The sequence below is a fragment of the Lathyrus oleraceus genome, chromosome 6, assembly GCF_024323335.1.
Source record: "Lathyrus oleraceus cultivar Zhongwan6 chromosome 6, CAAS_Psat_ZW6_1.0, whole genome shotgun sequence".
NCBI lineage: Eukaryota > Viridiplantae > Streptophyta > Magnoliopsida > Fabales > Fabaceae > Lathyrus > Lathyrus oleraceus.
In genome coordinates, this window is record NC_066584.1 from 290,464,988 (window position 1) to 290,486,898 (window position 21,911).

The following is a 21,911-nucleotide window of genomic DNA, read 5'->3' on the forward strand; positions in this document are numbered from 1 at the left end:
ATATGTTGTTCGGATATGGGATATAATTATACTCACCTTCACTGATGGGTCTTTATTTACCAATGGCAGAATGTCTCGACATATCAAAGCTGTGCTCAGTTTACGGTGATCTTGTTCAACGGTTGTTGCGACGCAACTGTGTGGTGGGTCTATTGAAGCGATCTCCCAAGAGTCATTTTTCTTCTTGTAAGATGCAGCCAAACGAAATTTACAAAGCATGTTACGACATTCGATAACATACCTTCTAGAATCAGTGCGTTTCACCGTAAAGTCAGCAAAGTTGTTCATGTGGTATTTTTTGATTGCCAAGACACATTCCTCTTTGGTACGAAACATGTCTCCCACCTTTAATTCGCCTACTGGTCTCGGATACGGATTATAGAAGACACTGTCAGACATTTCATCGTCGTTAAGAGCCATATTTGTCATATGTTGAGGAGGAATATAGGCATGAGTAGGAGGTATTGGTGGTGGTTGAGCCTCATCTTCATCGTCGTTATTCAGGATGTGATCAACCTGTATCTCAGTCTCCTCTTCTTCTTCATCAATAACGTCGACCTCTACTTCTGCTTCTGGGTTGAGTTCATCTGACCATTGTGCATCATCTGCAGCATCTCCACCAGCTGGATCCTGATCTGTTAGTTGAAACTGTTGAGACGGTATACATGGCTGTAGAGTAATGTACAACTCGATACAATCCATGCCTGAATGTTCATGACTAAGAAACATGCTTTCAACATCTTCATCGTCTCGTATCTTTAGGGGGAAAAACTTGCATTGACCATTCTCAAAAAATATAGGATTCTGATATGTCATCTTTGACACATTACCTGATGCTATGAAGGATTGTATTCTTTTTTTGAAATGCAAAAAGGTTGCATTTCTCTTCATCGTGACTCTAATGGTATCAGTGTTTTTAAAACAAAAACCATGAATCTCAGACTCAAAAGTTTCACCGTTGCAGTGAACGTTGATACTGTATAATGATGAAGATGACATTTTGGAGATGAAAACTATTTTGCAAGTGCAGATGAATGTGAGTGAAGATGCTAAGTATTTTGCAGATGATAAGTATTAATGTGAGTGAAGATGAATGTGAGTGAAGATGAAAAGGATTTTACAAGTGCAAATGAATGTGATAGTAAGACACTTAAATAGATGGTATCAGTGTCTCACATTGAAGCTAGTCTGAGATACCGTGTCAAGCATGCAAGTAATTTCAGAGATGAGGTGTCTGTCATGCAAGACAGTGTGACCTGATGTGTCAAGCATGCTAGCTAGTCAAGAGTTGATGTGTCTGTCATGCAAGACAGTGTGAGTTGATGTGTCAAGCATGCTAGCTAGTCAAGACTTGATGTGTCTGTCATGCAAGACAGAAGTGAGTATTCAGCATGCAGGATACTAGAGAGCCACGTGTCTGAGATGATGTGTCAATCCTGCAAGACAGTGTCAGTTGATGTGTCAGCCAGGCAAGCTATCAAGAAGGTAGTCATCAGCATACAGGAGACAAGACAAACACGTGTCGGACACCTAAGCATGCTAGCTAGTCAAGACTTGATGTGTCTGTCATGCAAGACAGAAGTGAGTATTCAGCATGCAGGATACTAGAGAGCCACGTCTCTGAGATGATGTGTCAATCCTGCAAGACAGTGTGAGTTGATGTGTCAGCCAGGCAAGCTATCAAGAAGGTAGTCATCAGCATACAGGAGACAAGACAGACACGTGTCGGACACCTAAGATGGTCAGAGATGATGTGTCAATCATGCAAGCCATCCATAAGTGTTTTGTTCAGCATGCAGGAGACAACAATGCCACGTGTCAGACATGCAGAAGGTGGCGCCAATTGGTTTGGCGCCTACCTTTAAGGGTTGTACATGGTCGCCAATTTGAATGACGCCCCCATGTAGTCAGTCCTCGAAACCAAGCATTCAGAACTAGCCTTGCATGCATGTACCCTATGGTGTCGCCAATTTGAATGGCTCCCCCTCCTTAATGTTGAACATGGTCGCCAAATGAGGTGGAGACACCATGCAAACACAATTTTCCATGCACTCCTCCATTTGCCTATAAATTGATCCACTCCTTCAACAATTCTTCCACACCAACATTCTCACTACCTCATCTACAGTTCTCACTACTTCATCTACATTACTTCTTTTACAATTTCATCTTCAACAAAATCTTCCATTTTCATCTACACCAACTCCCCAACAATATGTCTTTACTCACAATGGGCGAAGCACACAGAGGAACAGTTGCAAACATCGCGACATACGTAAGTTTTTTCTTATAATTCTTTTTTATGTTTCATCTCCACCAACCCCATTTTATTTTGAAATACCGACTTAGTCAAGTGTTACATTATTTCTATTATAGGATGTCTCAAGGTTTCGCACTCGAGTCCACGAATTTGTCCCAATGGACCCGATGATTCAACCTTATGTTGAACTCGCCGGTTTTGGTCACCTTAGCAAAATTATGTCTTGGTCTATAGATAACAAGTTCATTCTAGCCTTATGCGAAAGATGGAGGCCAGAGACACACACATTTTGGTTTCCAACCGGTGAGTGTACCGTGACGTTAGAAGACGTCTACATGCTTTTAGGACTACGAATTGAAGGCAAAGCTGTTAATGGTAAGACCAACTTTCCAAATTCAATTTGCATGGAGCTTTTAAACACTGATTTGTTAGATGATAATGCTAGGGGACAAGGTATACTACTTTCACGCCTAAAGTCATATTATAATAGTTTTTATTTAGATGAGCATTCTACCGAAGATGCTCGAATCATCAAAACTAGGTGTTACATTATGTTGTTACTAGGATCCTTTTTATTTCCCGAAGGTAGTGGTTCTAGCATGCATATTATGTACTTACCTTTACTTAGACATATAGATAGAATAGGTAGTTATAGTTGGGGATCCGCATGTCTAGCCTATCTCTATAGTTCTTTGTGCAAAAACTCCCACAAAGATACTTCTACATTTTCTGGATGTGCTGTTTTGCTACAAGCATGGGGATGGTCAAGACTACCGTCTCTAGCACCGGTCAATAACAACCCCTTCACTTTTCCATATGCAAAAAAGTAAGTTGTTTAAATTGCTATATCTTTACTTCCTTCCTTACAGTTTATTACCCATAACTAATTTATTTTAACTTTTTGGTGTAGATGGTCGGCACGCGGTATGAATTACAAAAGATGTCCGAGACACTGTATTACTCAATATCGCAACCTGTTGGATCACCTTCGACCGGCAGACGTAAGCAAAATAATTACATTATTTCTTCATATTATGTTGACTTTTTCTACATTCATTTAAATCCTATTGTCTTTAACATTTCAGTTCATTTGGCGTCCATACCTTAATATGGATCATGAGCATCAGATCAACCCTGAAGACGCAGCCGTATGGACAACATGCACACCGATAATACGGTTCACAACAGTGGAGCTGCACAACACCGATCGTGTGAAGCTGCAGTTTGGTATGGTCCAGAATATCCCAGATCCCCCAGCTAGCCTAGGAGAATGGCATATGCGTAAAGTGAACGACCAATGGAACTACAACCCTTGGCAAACCTTCGCAAGATCAGAGTGTCGCAAGTGGAAGCACCGTCATGACCATGTCTTAACTGACACAGTCATGCCAAATGAGGTAAAACCAAGTCGTACTTATATGGCTTGGTATAGATCAGTTGGATTTCAATTCATCGCCGATGATATATACCTCTACGACCCACGCCAGACAAGTTACACACAAGAAGGCTCAACATCTAACCCCCAACAACATTCTCAGCCCGGTTACTCACAACTACCTATCCGACAAACTTTCCGTTCCACAAACACACAAACATACAACCAAAACATGCCATTCACCCAACCCCAAAACCAAGAACATCCCCCATACCACCACCAACAAATGGACCATCAACCTTCGACCGAACATCGCTTCGCACCCACACCATCACCCTACCAAAGTCGCCTTACCCAAAACACTAACCGCCCCATCACCTACCGTAGCCAAGAACCCCAAACATCACAATACCAAAACATCCCACAACCATATCTCTTCCAAACACCCCAACAACCTTTCCAACCTTTCCTAGACCCATCATTGTCACTCATGTCCCCCTTCAACCGTCCTGGTCGCCCATCCATGAGTCAACCACACCCCAACTTCTCTGGCATGGGTCATGAGCTCAGCTACGCCGGTACACCATCATTGAATACTGAAGACTATGCTGAGTTGGCTGAATACCTCAACGGATCTTCTCCTGTAGGAGGTAATGACGCTCCTGGACCATCAGATGAACAAGCACCGGTGCAGAACCGTCAACGTGGGTTAGGGCCAAGGGTTAGGGTAGCTAGGGGATGTGGGACCGGAGGTCGGTTAGGTGATCCCGGTCATCACCATTAGGATTCATTGTGTAAAATCCAAATTTTATTAATATCAATTCGTATTATGTCAAATTTATCTTTGTGTAAACTCCAAACATTAGGTTTCTTTCATAATTCTAAAATAAACACATATCATAATACAAAAATTTATAGGTCAGAAACCCTAATTCAAGGACTTGTTATTGTTATGTTGAAGGGCTTGAAGTTGGTCCCTTTTGGCAAAATTCACATACACTTGTTTTGACAGAAACCCTAATTTTGGGTCAAGTTCGCAGGGACATAACTCACTCATTTTTAATTATTTTGAGGTGGGACCAAGTGCAATGGAAAATTTAAGATGTCTACTTCACTTGTTATGTTGGACAAAAATTCATAACTCTAACACAAACACATGCAATAATACAAAACATTATAGGTCAGATAACAGATAAAATGTCAAAGAGTCCAAGTTCAGGTGCCCATACCTTTCTCATAAAAATTGCAAACGATGCAAAACTTTAGTCCAAATTCATTATCTTGAAAAGATCTACAACTTTTATGTTGAAGGTTTTGTCATTTGAGGCTTTTATCATTCAAACTAAAGGGCTTGAAGTTGGTCCCTTTTGGCAAAATTCACATACACTTGTTTTGACAGAAACCCTAATTTTGGGTCAAGTTCGCAGGGACCTAACTCAGTCATTTTTAATTATTTTGAGCTGGGACCAAGTGCAATGGAAAATTTAAGATGTCTACTTCAAATGTTATGTTGGACAAAAATTCATATTCCTAAAAGAAACACATGCAATAATACAAAACATTATGACTCAGATAACAGTTAAAAAACTCAGAAGTCCAACTTCAACTGCCCATAACTTTCTCATAAAAAATCCAAATGATGCAAAATTTATATCCAAATTCATTGTCTTGAAAAGATCTACAACTTTCATGTTGGAAGTGTTTTCATTTGAGGCTTTTTTAAGGGAGGCGCCAATTGGATTGGCGCCCCCTCTTAAAAATTACACATAGGCGCCAATTGGATTGGCTAGGGCAGGTGCCCTAGCCAATCCAATTGGCGCTTCCTTGCAATTTTTAAGAGGGGGCGCCAATCCAATTGGCGCCTCCCTCTAAAAGTGGGGTATATTGGGAAATATTTTGAAAACTGGGTTATTTTGGGAATTTATTTGAAAAAGTGGGGTATATTGGTAAAAAATCCTCAAATCATATGAAGTCTTTTTAGTTTCATCATCGGTCCAATCTTTTGAGAGTTTAACTATATAATTTCATTTTTAGAGATAAAACGCATGTCTGTAATTGACTGACATTAAGTGTACATACATGTTCTCCTTTCAATAAGGATAATTTTCGCCTTTAAAAAATGGTGTTCTATTATACGCTCCCTTCGGATCGTCGTCATCCATATTCTCAAACTTTTGAGTCGCTTAGACCTAATCAAAAGACCAACTCTAAGGCCAATTGTTGGGAAGAATATGGATTATAAACGATCTAGAGAGGGTGAATTGACCCCCCAAATTTAAAATTCGTTTGAAATTAGTGTGAAAGATTTTTATAAGAGTTCAAAAATAAAATGGATTTTGCGTGGCGAAAGCAAATTTAACGTAAAATATATTATTCTTATTGATTGGAAGTTACACGAATATACTTTAAATCGTTCACAGATTAATCTATATGGACAATCAAATTAAACCAAATGTACAAACTAGAATGTATTGACTAATTTATCAATTATACATGTAGTTTTATATACACTCATCAATACGAATAAGATTTCTACAACCACAATTTTCAGGTTTAATCACCACTATGACAAAGTTGAATTACTAATTCTAACAAAACTTGCGCCTTTGCAATTAATCGCTGCCAATAGAAATTCTATCAGTATGCAATTCTAGAAACCAATAAAAAACAACCTAATCATGCAAATTAACTACGAAAACTAAATGTGTGTGTTTATTTGATATACATATATATTATTTTTCATGTAACTGTTAAATTTTTTTCCAATGTCGATTAAATCATCTAATACCCTTTCCTGAGTGTCCTTTTCATATTGCTCTCTCTCTCTCTCTCTCTCTCTCTCTCTCTCTAATATATATATATATATATATATATATATATATATATATATATATATATATATATATATATATATAGAGAGAGAGAGAGAGAGAGAGAGAGAGAGAGCAATATGAAAAGGACACTAAGGAAAGGCTATTAGATGATTTAATCGATATTGGAAGAAAATTTAACAGCTCCTTGAAAAACAATATATATATATATATATATATATATATATATATATATATATATATATATATATATATATATATATATAATATATATATATATATATATATATATATATATATATATATATATATATATATATATATATATATATATATATATATATATATATATATATATATATATATAAGAGAGAGAGAGAGAGCAATATGAAAAGGACACTAAGGAAAGGCTATTAGATGATTTAATCGATATTGGAAGAAAATTTAACAGCTCTTTGAAAAACAATATATATATATATATATATATATATATATATATATATATATATATATATATATATATATATATATATATATATATATATATATATATATATATATATATATATATATAAAAGAGAATATTTAGAAGCACTTTTTCGGTTGGATTCAATTATGTTTCCTGTTATATGGTGGAAGAAACGGTGGTTAGTTCAATTTAGGACTGTTGAGAATGAAAAGGGGTCAGAATTGACTAGAATGTCTAGTTGTCTTGGTGATTTGGCATGTGAGCTAGCTCGGGTGGCTTGGAATTGTTTTGAAGTTTTTGTGATTTGTTTTGGACCTTCAATTGGAATGCCAATGGAGCTCCTTGGAGTGAAATAACCTTGTGACTTTGGACATTTTGCAATGTTTATGTTGGTTTATGGTCTTAATTAGAGGTAGTTGGAAATTGGAAGTGTAATTAGTCATGTTTGGATTGAATGTATATGAAATGATTTATGAATGTTTTTCTTTTGGAATTTTGGAAATTGGCTTAAAAGCTATTATGATTTGGTTCATGTATCAATTATGGAATAATATTCAAAATTGGCTTATGAATTGCGAATTAACTGTATGGTTTTGATATTGAATCGAATGATGTATGGAAATTGACATGGTTTTAATTTGAGTGAAAATGGATTATGGTTTGAGATTGGATGTTTAGAAGTAAATTTGGTTTGGATGGAAGATCAAATGAATTGGGTTTTTGTTTCAAAAAATGGTTTTTGTTTCAAAAAATGGTTTTTGTATTGAAATGAAGTGGTTTATGTAATAGGATCCTAGATGTAATTGTGACTTAGAATTATTTGGGATTTGATCATGGTTGAATTATAATGTGATTTTGAATGTGTGGAGGGTTATTAAATTCTATGGAAATAGTGTAATCTCATTTCCCTTTTTTAATGGTTTGAATCGTATTTGTTAATACCTTAGGATTGGCATTAATTTTAGTAAAACAAATAATATAATCACCTCTGTTGTTTTAATATGTTGGGTTGAAGAAATTCAACATCTGGACCAACATGTCTTGTACGATGTCACGACATCAGGTCTGTGACATCGTACATGTGTAGAAAACTGAATTAATTAATTCAGTATATATTCTGGGATTAGCAAGGATATCTGGTGAATATCCTAACTCCCATGTGGAGGTCTTGAAGACTCAATCAGAAGATATATAGACTCAAAGTAAGGAGATATATATGGAGAGATTTTAGGACTGAAGACCTTGTTTGTAGCAGAATTTTTCTGCTGAAGTTGTAACAGCAAAGAACAAGTCTGCTGCGATTTCTGAAGGCCCAAATCCAGTTGGGTGATTAGGTTATAAATAGCTAATTGTAACCTAGTTTTTGTAAGCCTCTTAGAATGAATTTTTAGGGGTGTGTGTGAGGTAAACCTCCCAATCTGTGGGAAGGTTACCATGTGTTTCTCAGTGGTCAAAGCTGAGAATATTTGTAACTCAAAGCCTGTAGGCAAGAGTGATTTTGTTCTTGAATGAAGCTGTGAAGCAAGTTCAAGGTGTGGTAACATTACATTGTATTTGTAGTGATAGGAATGGAAACTGGAGGTTTCTATCTAGGAGTTCCTAGGTATAGATTGCATTGGGTAGGGATTAAGTGAAGAGTTGTAAACGGGTGAGTTTAACTCTGAATTAATACTGCTAATAGTGGATCTTCTTCCTGGCTTGGTAGCCCCCAGATGTAGGTCATGTTGGACTGAACTGGGTTAACAATTTCCTGTGTTTGTTTTCCTTCTGCATGTGTTTTTGTTACTGTCATAACTCAGTTGGTATTCCAGTCAGCTTACCAAGATGGTAACAGACCTGGTATATAGCCTTCTGTTTGAATGTCAATCAGAATGTTGGAACATTCATCAGTGACAGTGTATACTGAACAATAAGCATGTTAGGTTCAGTTCAGTATGTATTTAAGTCTGTTCTCTTCCAGGATAACAGACCTGGCCGAAGGATCATTGTGAAACTGTTAAACTGGATGTTTGGACAGTTGATACTAATGGTTGATACTAAAGTAGAGACTAGTTGGTCTTTTACAGTACTGCAAACTTAGCACAGCATGGTTCCAGGAACATAACAGAATCAACATATGTTCTGAATGTCGAACTGAATGTTGTGACATTCATTCTCAACAGCATGTGCTAAAATGTAGGATGATTGGTTTTTCTGTTTAGGTATTTTTTTCTTAGGCTATTCTTCAAGGATTCACCAGCTGAGCTAAAATCCAGGAAACCAACTACTAACCTACAATTAATGAACCTAACAAATAGCCTAGTTGTTAGCAATCTAATAAGTGGAAATTAGATTAACGTGTTCAACCTTTAATTCAGGAAATACAAGTAAAAGACAAACACACAGGAACAAGGTAACAGATGATGTCCAAAATCAACAGCAAGACATCATGCTGATAACTGTGTAAGAAAACAACAGAAGTGAGTGCTAGGACTGATCTCTGTTGAGTCTTTCTTCCTGATGCACAGAACCAGGTGTTCATCCATTCTAGGGTGACATAGAATGAGATGTCGTGACATCTGTGAACGTGTGCATATTAGTACAGTGGTTAATAACTATCTTGTTGTATTAGTTACAATGTTAGATCAGATGTCATGACTTGGAGTAGAACATCTGAATTCTGACTACACCAGAATTTCAATTGGTATCAGAGCAGGCATCCTGTTCTGCTTCTGGATGAGATCCATGGGTGATACTTTCTGGTATCTTGCAAGAAGTTATGTTGGAACCTGTGGAAGGTTTTGTATTCTCCCTGAATGGTCCCTTGAAGTAGGTGGATGGACTGTTCATGACAGGAATGGTGTGTACCTGTCTCTGGAGGTTGGCTATGGACCCTTGTGTGGGACAGTTGTGCAAGTATTGAATCATATTCAAACTTGGTATGTTCTTGGAGGGTGATCTGATGAAGTGTGTGTTCATTGGGTGAGTTGTATTATGATTTCCGCTGCATAATACCTGGGAAAACTCAAACTCTGATGTAGTTTCCCCTCATGAGGATGAATGGCTGCCGTATTCAAGACCCCAGCATAATCTACTGAAGATGTCAAAGATAATTGAGTCCCCTCAAGTCCACTCATAATGACGTCCTCAATTCAGGATGGTAAGAATCACTTAATCACCGATTCCTTTACTCTCTTAAGTAGTGTATGTGAAGACCTTGAAGTCTCTCAAGGAAGGTGTGTTCCAAGGAGGTGGAACTAATGTTCTATTTGATGTTAGAACATGTTGTTCAACAAGTATGCAGCTACTGGTTGAAGAGCAGATGTGACTAGGTGTCAAACAAAGGGATACTCGTGTTTGGAACCTACTCCTGACCTGGAAGAGGAGACATCTGTGTGTGCTCAGTTGACAAGGGTAGGGTCAACTGTGTGTATGCTCAAGAAGGTCACTTGTAAAAGTCTGATCTCGAGAAGTGGAGCTGGTTGAGATGTGACATTGTGCAATTTCCTGCTGGGTGTCTTACTCCTGTAGATTGATCAGGGTGGAATAGTTGTTCCCTGAAGTACTATGTTGTTTTGGAAGACAAGTCCCCTGAATGTTAGAAGTCAATATTGGGGTAACCTGATTGCTATATCATTTAAGAGGATTGGAACCATGAATCTTGTTATTCATACACCACGTTCAGAAGTGGCAGTTCTTACAAGGAGTGAGAATATGAAGATTCAGAGGTTGGTTGAGGTAGTATGCTCTGGCAATGCATATCTACTATTGACTGGTGCTGTGTGTCTCACTAGTACTTACGGTCAGCTGGAGTCTGATTGGGGGAGTTAGTAGCCACAGGGAGGATAGTGCATGTCATGTTGAGACATTTGTGTACAATACATGGATATTGGTGTGGAGTTTCCATGATTGTTAAATTGAGGGGGAGTTTGGTTAAACCTCCTCAAGGTTGGTCAGCCTAGGGTCTGGTTAGCTGTTGACCTGTGTCACATGGGTTCTGGTGGGTGTGTGACACGTTTGCAAGGAAGAATTCATCTCTCTCTTTCCTAAGGGTGAATTTAATCTGAGAAGAGTTTCAAAACTGTTGAAGTGCTTGCAAGCAGAAGATGTTGACACTAGAAGAGTATTTTCAAAGTAGTCTTATGGTGGAAGTATCTGAAAGGAATATTGGGAAAGGATTTAAGATCAATGTCAACTTGTGCCAAGTACAAGTATATAATTGATTATCCTTGGAACTCAAGATAACTGATGTTCTTAAAGATGTTGGAACATCTCTTCTTCAAGACCCTGTGCAGAATCACAGGAAGGATAGTACATTGGTTGATGATCTATCTCTTTGGTGGCAGCAAAAGCATATGATCTCTGAAAAGGTTTCCTGGCAAGAAACATGTTCAGCCTGGGTGTGTACAAGAAGAAGAAGAAGACATCATAGTCTTGATGGTGGTCACTTGGATCAGTTTATCTCTGATCTAAGTAAGGAAGTGCATTGGCTAATGCACACTATGAAGTTAAGAACAAGTAGCAGCATTCTTAACATCATGGAAACAACCTTGCTTTAGGAAGTGGAATCCTTGGTATAGCTGAAGGGTTAGTTTCTAACTGGTCCTTCTGAAGACTCATGCATCAGAGTGTCTGATGTCTTTGGAGAAGTAGCAGTAATTCATCAAGGTGTGAGCTTGGATGACTTGACTGCAAACCTGCAGGATGGAGGTTGTTTACTCAAACTTGGTTCCACAATCAAGTCTATGAGAACATTGAACTCTTGTTCTGTGAAGGAAGGAAGTTCTTTCAAGTGGCAGAAGAAGGAGCTGAATTCAACAGCTAGATGTCTAAACACAATGTTGTGACATTTGGTTTAACATCAGATTCTTAGTTGGTGAAGTGGCACATCAACTTAAGATAGAAGGGTCTACAGAGTTGTAGATTGGGTACTTCAAAAGGATCGTTCTCATTGCAATTCTTAGGAGTTGCTGGTTGGAGAAGATGTTACATGTTCATGTCTTAGAGACCCTAAGCTTTGTTTAACATGTAACTTGAAGTTCAAATCTCACTTGGAAGATCAGAATATCTTTGGTAGAAGTCTGATAAATTTGGAGAGGTCAAAAAGCAGCATTTGACCTTTTCATATGAGGATTCATGAAGGAGGTAATCAACCAGTGGCATTTGGTCTATCTCAGAAGTGGATTCGAAGAATCAAGATAATCCACATATGGCAGCTGATTATTCTTGAGGAAAGTCTGAGATAAATTACTTTTGAGCAGAAAAGTAGTAAGTTGAAGACTAAAGGAGGTGTTTTCTATTCATCTCTTGGAGCTTGTGGTAGGAGCTCTGAGCTATCTATGGAAGAGTATCTCTTGTAATGGGATGAAAATGTATATGTCCCAATGTATGTCTGGGTTCTTCTTGATCAACCCGGTGACTCAGTGATATCTGAAGACTATCAGATGGTATGCCTTGTCTTGTTATGAAGGATGTCCCAGCCGATGTTAGAACATCTTGTGAAGTGGTCTTCTGTTCTGGTTAGAAGAGAGATTGACACAGAGTGTGAATGTGTTCAGCTAAGAGGGTTGAACAGAGGGTGTGCTCTTGAAGACATGAAGATGCGTCTTATGTTTTCCATTCATCAAGTGGTCTGGATTCTCTTTGAATCAGGAAGTATGTGAAGGTCCAACTTTGGGGTGTTGGATATGCTCATGTGTGACCTCCAAGTGTCAAGAGGAGAGTAGGGTGTCCATGACAGGGGGAGTTCTGTCTTTGAAGCTGCAAGTAATTATCAAGCTTGGTATGGCACCTTGTCAGTTATCAGGATGCTGTGATGTATGTCAAGGCTGAGTGAGCAGAAGAATGTCTGACCGGATGTCATGACATTGCCCTGGACAATGCTGCTAATTCCTTCTGAATCTTAAAATCAGTAGGAATTATGAAGGTGATGTGTCAAATTCTGATAAATCAGAATAAGCCTGATGGCTACAGCTGTGTGGTACAGGGGGAGTAACCATCTGCTGAAGTGTGGGAATTTGACTGTAGCAGTGCCAGATGTCAAGTCTCTACTGGAGGTATGACAGAAACCTTGGGAAATGTTGAATACTGGCAGAATGCAAGAAAAAGCCGTGTGGAATGTTAAGACATCGCGTGCAACGTGTCTGACTGCATATATGGAATAGTCTCCATGCACTGGAACTGCTGTTTTGAAAAAGAAACAGTCAAGAGCTATAAAAGGTATTCAAAGATAGTCTGAGATTTTGTTGGTGATTCCCTGACTGTTTCTCAGCAAACATTAATGAATCTTGACCAAGCATTAATTCCTACCGTAAATTCCTAAGCACGGGCTGGACTATTTAAAGGATGTAATAGCCCTCTTCTTCTCACAAGAGAAACACTCCATTTCCTCAGAATCATGGGGTATGTTAAGGTTTGGGCAAGCTGCGCCTGGATCTGGTTTTGTGAGGGGTGCCTTTACAAATGTTTAGCTAAAAAGGGGGAGAGAAATACAGTCCTGGGGTTGAGAATGTACCAGAAGCAAGCTAATTGTGGTAGCAAACAGAAGTTGGTGTCAGGCACAAAATCCACCAACTGGGTATATCACTTGTGTCTTGTGATCTGAGTTAAGAAGACAGTTGTGCCTTGTGATCTGAGTTACATGATCTATGTACTCAGCATTACATACTCTTCAGGAAGCTCTCCTGTTGAGGGGAAGGGTTCTGGTACAACTGAGTCTTGTTCCTCTTCTATCCCATGTACACCAACATAGGAGTTTGTGGTGGTGGAGAGAATAACAGAGGCTTATTTGTTTTAGCTAAAATTTGCCAAAGGGGGAGATTGTTAATACCTTAGGATTGACATTAATTTTAGTAAAACAAATAATGTAATCACCTCTGTTGTTTTAATATGTTGGGTTGAAGAAATTCAACATCTGGACCAACATGTCTTGTACGATGTCACGACATCAGGTCTGTGACATCGTACATGTGTAGAAAACTGAATTAATTAATTCAGTATATATTCTGGGATTAGCAAGGATATCTGGTGAATATCCTAACTCCCATGTGGAGGTCTTGAAGACTCAATCAGAAGATATATAGGCTCAAAGTAAGGAGATATATATGGAGAGATTTTAGGACTGAAGACCTTGTTTGTAGCAGAATTTTTCTGCTGAAGTTGTAACAGCAAAGAACAAGTCTGCTGCGATTTCTGAAGGCCCAAATCCAGTTGGGTGATTAGGTTATAAATAGCTAATTGTAACCTAGTTTTTGTAAGCCTCTTAGAATGAATTTTTAGGGGTGTGTGTGAGGTAAACCTCCCAATCTGTGGGAAGGTTACCATGTGTTTCTCAGTGGTCAAAGCTGAGAATATTTGTAACTCAAAGCCTGTAGGCAAGAGTGATTTTGTTCTTGAATGAAGCTGTGAAGCAAGTTCAAGGTGTGGTAACATTACATTGTATTTGTAGTGATAGGAATGGAAACTGGAGGTTTCTATCTAGGAGTTCCTAGGTATAGATTGCATTGGGTAGGGATTAAGTGAAGAGTTGTAAACGGGTGAGTTTAACTCTGAATTAATACTGCTAATAGTGGATCTTCTTCCTGGCTTGGTAGCCACCAGATGTAGGTCATGTTGGACTGAACTGGGTTAACAATTTCCTGTGTTTGTTTTCCTTCTGCATGTGTTTTTGTTACTGTCATAACTCAGCTGGTATTTCAGTCAGCTTACCAAGATGGTAACAGACCTGGTATATAGCCTTCTGTTTGAATGTCAATCAGAATGTTGGAACATTCATCAGTGACAGTGTATACTGAACAATAAGCATGTTAGGTTCAGTTCAGTATGTATTTAAGTCTGTTCTCTTCCAGGATAACAGACCTGGCCGAAGGATCATTGTGAAACTGTTAAACTGGATGTTTGGACAGTTGATACTAATGGTTGATACTAAAGTAGAGACTAGTTGGTCTTTTACAGTACTGCAAACTTAGCACAGCATGGTTCCAGGAACATAACAGAATCAACATATGTTCTGACTGTCGAACTGAATGTTGTGACATTCATTCTCAACAGCATGTGCTAAAATGTAGGATGATTGGTTTTTCTGTTTAGGTATTTTTTCTCAGGCTATTCTTCAAGGATTCACCAGCTGAGCTAAAATCCAGGAAACCAACTACTAACCTACAATTAATGAACCTAACAAATAGCCTAGTTGTTAGCAATCTAATAAGTGGAAATTAGATTAACGTGTTCAACCTTTAATTCAGGAAATACAAGTAAAAGACAAACACACAGGAACAAGGTAACAGATGATGTCCAAAATCAACAGCAAGACATCATGCTGATAACTGTGTAAGAAAACAACAAAAGTGAGTGCTAGGACTGATCTCTGTTGAGTCTTTCTTCCTGATGCACAGAACCAGGTGTTCATCCATTCTAGGGTGACATAGAATGAGATGTCGTGACATCTGTGAACGTGTGCATATTAGTACAGTGGTTAATAACTATCTTGCTGTATTAGTTACAATGTTAGATCAGATGTCATGACTTGGAGTAGAACATCTGAATTCTGACTACACCAGAATTTCAGTATTTAAAAGAGGAAACGATTGGAAAGTGAAATGAATCATGAATGATAGTTTGAGAAGGTTTGAAAATGGGTGGTTAACTTTGGTCAACCGATTGACCAGAAAGTCAACTATTGACCGAAGTCAACAGATAGCCAAAGTTTCCAATTGAACTCTCTCACGTAGTGAACAATGAAATATCGTGTAATGGCTACTTGAATGGGATTGGTCATGAATTTGATATTATAGTGAATGAATTTGCATTGAATGAACATGCCTTGGAAATGATATGACTTTGAATCAAATATGACTACAACTTGTAACCGACTCCAAATCGAGACAAAAATCTATCAATGAAATATGAAAGAAAAACCCATGACAAATCTTGAATGAACCACTAAACAAGAACCAAAGGCCATAGCAACATGTGAAATGAACAAATACCAAATGAAAATAAGCTAAGCAAAGCAATGACTGAGGCTAGACATGAGGGTGACTAGGTGACATAGCAATAAACACAAACCAAAGGATACAAACGTGTGATGCACATGTGGGATCAACACCAAGGAACCAACAAAATTATCCATGAACACAAGGTTATGGGATGAAGATTAACCAGACAAGAGGATCCGACATCGATGGACTGCAAGTGGGTCAGATGAAACTAGGGTTATGGAGCCCTCATCAAGTAGGAATCCCCGAAGTTGGGTCTTGCTTCACCAAGAAGCCACAATTGAATCATCAATGATGATCACAATACACAAGCATCAAGAGCTACCTCCAATTAGGGTTTGATAGTGAGCCACCTTAAGTTGCAGAGGAACCTTAGCTTCCACCAGGTGCAAACACAAAGCTTAGAATCCATGATACATGTCCTCTTGTATTGGACCATGATTATGAAAATGAAATGAAATGTGTATGAGGCTATACAAATGATTCGGGTTAGTGACCTAGATGAACTTTGTGAAATGTAGGTGTCGCACCTCGAAAAATGGGGATACGACTTTAAGCGAAGCGCAATCGCATGCTCGCAATGATGGACTGAACAGAGTCGCCACCGAACTTTATTTATTCCTAAAAAGGAAAGGGGAAATATCGATAAAACCCAAGACAAAACGACAATGATTATGGTCGTCGCAACCAATATCAGGGTTCGGGAGTCGGTTACGCAAGGGGAAGGTATTAGCACCCCTCACGTCCGTTGTATTCAACGGGAACCGTTTAGTTAGTTTCGTTTTGAATGTTAGCTTATGTTAGTCTTCTCAAGTTATTATGAGGGAGAGAATAAATAGAATCAAAAGAAAAGAGAAGATGTTTTAGGATTTTAACGAAAGATTAAACCTAAGTTTTTTATTAGTGGGCCTGACAAGATTTACAAATCCTGCTCCTACGTATCTCAATAGAGAAATCAAGGCTTACGTAGTTCTGGGTAGAAAAATGTTTGTTTGTTGGTCGATTTTAGCGAAAGCTATATTGTGTTAATCGATGAAAAATATTATTTTACCCAAAACAGATGAGGAGCGGACGTATACCACACATCGAATGGATTTACAAATCTACATTCGGAAAAACGTCACCTATCTCGACTCAACAATCGTGGCCAAAACATTGTTTTGCATCACCTTAAGACAATATATTTTTCGTTTATGAAAAAAGTTTTTGATTAGTCGCACGGCGGCGAGAAAAGAGTTTGATTGGTTGGATGTATTTTGAGTGATGGCGAGAACTTGGATGAGCGAGATATCCATCTCGAATCCTAGTCTCAGGAGTGCATGGTATACACCATGTTCCATTTCCATCTTTATTGAAAAAAGTGTTTAATAAGAATTAAGTATCTTGAGGTTTGATTGAGAAAGGGTTTGAAGAAACCGCAATGACAATTTTAAACGATGGCGAGAGCTAAGATAGGCAAGGCATCCGCCTCGAATCTTAATCTCAGGAGTGCACGGTATACACCATGTTCCATTTCCATCTTATTGAAAAAAGTGTTAAAGTAGGAATTAAGTATATATATATTTTTTTTAGTTTGAAAGACGAATATTTAAGAACGAGACATAAGCCCCAAGATCAAAAATTCAGGGTTCCACCGGAATGCTGGATTCCAATGGTCTTTTTTCATTTGAATTATTTAGGAAAATTATTTAATGGACAACGAACACTTGATGAAAATCAAATATTCAAAGGGTTACGCCAGAATGCTTGATCTCAACGGCCCTTTATTTTGTCCAAGTTAATTATTAAGTGTTTTAAGAATGAAAGAAAAGAATGAACGGTTAATCCAAAACGCGTGGCTCAGGACTGATTATTCGAGGGTTCCCACCGGAATGCAAGATTCGAATGGTCCTCTTCTTTCGTGTTTTAAAAAGGAATTTAATCGAGTTGTAAAGATAGTTTAAAAATAAAATTGTAGGAATAAAATTAATTTTACAAATTTATATGTATATCGAATTAATTTTATATATATAATCGAGTTCCCACCAGAATGCTAGATTCTAATGGGAGGAAATGAAATTAAATGTCGAAACTATGGAAAGTTAGTGAAATTTAAATTTAAAAATTTAGTGAATTTGAATGTGATTATTTACATGTGTAAAGGTATGAACATAGATATCCATAACCTAATTAAATTAACTAACCATAAAAAATCGACTAATCGAATAAAACCCAATATCGGAAAGTCAACCATTAATTAAATCTAAAAAGTAAAAATTTAAAAATCTAAACAACTAAATAACAATTAAATTAAATTAATAAAAATATAAAAGTAAAATAAAGAGTAAGAAATTATAAATAATTTAAATGAAATAGTAAGCATAAAAAATAAAAGTATGGAGATATGCTATTCCCAAGTATCAAACCCATCCCACTAAAGAAAGTGAAATTGCTCCCTCTCCACTAGGCCACTTATGGTCATCTGTTATCTTAATGATAACTTGAATATATGAACAGGAATAACTGAAGATAGTTTAGAATAAAAACTAATTAAAAGAGGTGGGCTACTATTAATGGACAACTAATTAAAACGATGGAAGAATCCTAAAGGGTAACCCTAGCCGCCTGGTTATTGGGTTTAAGAGATTAATGGCTAGTAAATGAATGGGGAACACAAAAAAACAATATATTAACATACACTATTTAATAAAAAGGTGCAAAGGAAGACTAAACGTATTAAGTTTTAAATGGTTTAAATGTTTGTTTTTTAAATAAAAAAAATAAAAGAAGAGAATGGGAGAGAAACGGTAACAGAACCCAGAAATTCATTCATCGCCCTCATGCAAAACGGCTCTCACTCCCTCAATCTCACCCGCCCTCATTCAATCTCTCTCACTCTCGACATCATTCAAACTTTCAATCTCTCATCATCTCTCAATCGCTTGCACCAACCTCACAATACCCTACTCTCACCCTAAATGCACAAATCCATGGCTTTAAAGAGATTCAAACAATAAAGCTCACCTTCGGCGGTGGTTCGACGGTGATGGTGGTGCTTGAATCTTCCTCCCTTCACCTTAAAGTCTTAAGGGTTTTCAGCCGTCGCCGCCCTCACTTTTCTCTTTAGGGTTTTTTTGCTCTCTGAAAAAATTTAGGGTTTTTCGTGGCCGCCTTTGCCTCCTTTTATTCACTTCGCTCCTCTTTATACCCAACAACTTAGGGTTCTGAGCTAGCTTATGGAGATCCAAAAGGGCATCTCCTGGAAGTGCTTTAAGGCGCTCAGATTTTGGTCTGCCTTATTCGACGTTAATTCGAAAACGGTAATATGAACCTACGCTTTCTTCTTCTAATTTTATCCTAATCCTTTTTGGGGTATTTTCTGAGTTTTAACACCTTACCAACTTACTTGTTTTTACTGCAGTGAAAACCGGTGAGAGTAAAAACTTCGGTTATTTGCAAAGCTTAACTATTGCTGATGTCATGAACTTCTAGGTGTGAAGAAGTGCTAGCTATCAAGAATGAAATTAGTTCAGTTATAAGCTAATGTTTATGTTAAGTCTCATTACATTGTCTTACTTGAACTGTTAGTGCAGAATTCCTTATTAATTGGAAATTTTTGTTCAACTATGAGGGATTATTCTTACTGTTATGCTTATTAATCTCTGCAGGTTAGTAGGTGTTACCGGTTGAATGTGTTGTTAGTAATGTCAGTTGTTAACTGTTGGTTCTAATGCCACTGCTACAAATGAGGTCGATTAGTAAATGTTAGGAATGACTATGCTTGCCATGTACTCTTGTTGTTCATGAGCACTCTATGAAGGGTTGAAGGTAGCTGCAACATCTGATCTGATGCTGGCATATATGGACTTCTTTCTTGGTGGAGATGAGAAAAGATCTGATATGTCTCCTTGTCTTCATCAAAGATTTCCCATGTCTATAATTTTAGGGGGATGGAAGTTACATAAGTCCTTTCTCTCTTCATAGTCATAATACTCTTACCAGTATCATGAGTCAGTCTGTTCCACCAACTATATGGTATCGATTAGTGTCGCAACCTGAAAAATACAGTGTGCGAAAAAACAACCGGCGAAAGAAAATGACAGAAGAGTCGCCACCGTGCGTTATTCATCCCAAAGGAGGGAAAGGAAACGCTCGAAGTAAACCTGAAAAAGGAAAGGACAAGACGGGGTCTCGCAACCAAATCTTGGGTTCGGGAGTCGGTTATGCGAAGGGAAGGTATTAGCACCCCTACGCATCCATAGTATTCTACGGGATCCACTTTTGTGGTTTTTGTCTAAAGGGTATGGGTTTACCTAATGTGTTTATTTACTAAAAAAGGTTAAGAGAAATGACTCGCGCGGATGTCGCATCCACTGCATACGTATCTCATCTGAATATGAGAATCAGAGTCTTCGTAGCTCGGCTGACCTATGGGTTGGGGGATGTGTGCTCGCTAAGACATCGTGTAACACCCCGATAAAATATGATAATTATTTAAATTAAGTTAATAGTATATTTATTAATTTAATTAAATAATTGGATTATTATTGGAATATTATTTGGAATTATTATTATTGGAATAATAAGTTGGAATATATATAAAGAGTTCCATTTGGTAAAAAGGGTTTTCACGTGAAAACAGAGAACACGTAATATTGGGAGAAAAGAGAAGAACTGAGAAAGGGAGAAGAAGAGGCTAGGGCTCAAGAGGAGAATTCACGATTGTTGAAGGTCGAAGAATCGATTGCCGGATTAACTCAGGTAAGGGGGGTTTATCGTCGTTTAATGGGTATTATGGGTTAACATGTAATGGATAGTAATAAGCCGTTGAATTGACCCTAATTGGGATGATCAGTGCTGAAAAATTGTGATGAATAAGTTATGTTAAAACTGTGATTGAATCTATATTTGGATGAGTTGTGATTTTCTGGACGTGTAGCCGTTTACGGAATCGAAATCGGAGGTCCGGAAGTCCTCCGACGGCGGAAAATGCGGGTAATTCTGCATTCTGTTCGTGTTAGCGCAGGAACAGCTTTCTGTCTTGCGTTAACCGGTTAACCCAGGGTGTTAACCGGTTAACACTGTTATGAATTGTGAAAATATTGCTGTCTGTCTTGCGTTAACCGGTTAACCCAGGGTGTTAACCGGTTAACACTGTTGAAATGTGCCAGGAAGTGTGTTCTGTGTTGCGTTAACCGGTTAACCCAGGGTGTTAACCGGTTAACACTGTTGAAATGTGCCAGGAAGCGTGTTCTGTGTTGCGTTAACCGGTTAACCCAGGGCGTTAACCGGTTAACACTGTTTGAAAAGTGAAAAAATGATATTTTAAATATTGTGAACAATTGATGATTGACCTATATTGGTGTATGATATAGGAGGGATCAATTTCCCGTTGTTTTGAGCAGTGTAGGTATTAGTAGAGTGTGCTAATACTGTGATTGATTATGTGGCATGACATAATATGATTCTGTGATAATTGTATTGATGACGTATGATGGTGTGCATAATGTTGTGAATATATCTATTATGTATGCTATTGTGAATGGACTATTTATGGCTTAGAGTGTGAGCATATGTCCATTTTGGATTGTTGATGGTTGCATGCTAGGTGATTCAGCGTGCATAATATGGCCTTTATGGTGGTAGCTAATTCCCATGGTGAGGAATTAGTGATGAGTTATTGTGGATCGTTGTTGATGTTTGCATGCTAGGTGATTTAGCGTGCATAGCATAGCCCTTGGGGTGGTAGCTAATTCCCATGGTGAGGAATTAGTGATGTGAGTCACTAGGTCTCAAATGAGTGGGACTAGTGAGCTTGGTAGCCGTATCTGGATTTGATCGGTGAGGTTGAACTATATGTTCACGAATAGTCGGTACCGCATGCATGGAGTCTCATTGCATAATGTATGTATGGCGTATAATATGAATGGATGTATTCCAATATTATACGTGTGTTTTGTGTTGGGTTGAGTATGATTATGATTTTGAGTTGATGTTGTCGTTGTTGAATGTGTGATCTGAT

The 21,911-nt window shown here is 37.9% G+C and overlaps 1 protein-coding gene across 1 annotated transcript in view; it reads left to right on the forward strand.

Annotated features, from left to right (window-relative positions):
• The first annotated feature begins 2,155 nt into the window (after window positions 1-2,155).
• LOC127095250 (protein MAIN-LIKE 2-like) overlaps window positions 2,156-21,911 on the forward strand; it is a 35,697-nt gene continuing 15,941 nt past the window's right edge. The window contains exons 1-3 of the mRNA XM_051033965.1: window positions 2,156-3,086; window positions 3,171-3,261; window positions 3,346-3,670. Coding sequence (XP_050889922.1) covers window positions 2,419-3,086; window positions 3,171-3,261; window positions 3,346-3,670 — 1,084 coding nt within the window. The 5' untranslated portion in view covers window positions 2,156-2,418. The remainder of the gene's footprint in view (window positions 3,087-3,170; window positions 3,262-3,345; window positions 3,671-21,911) is intronic.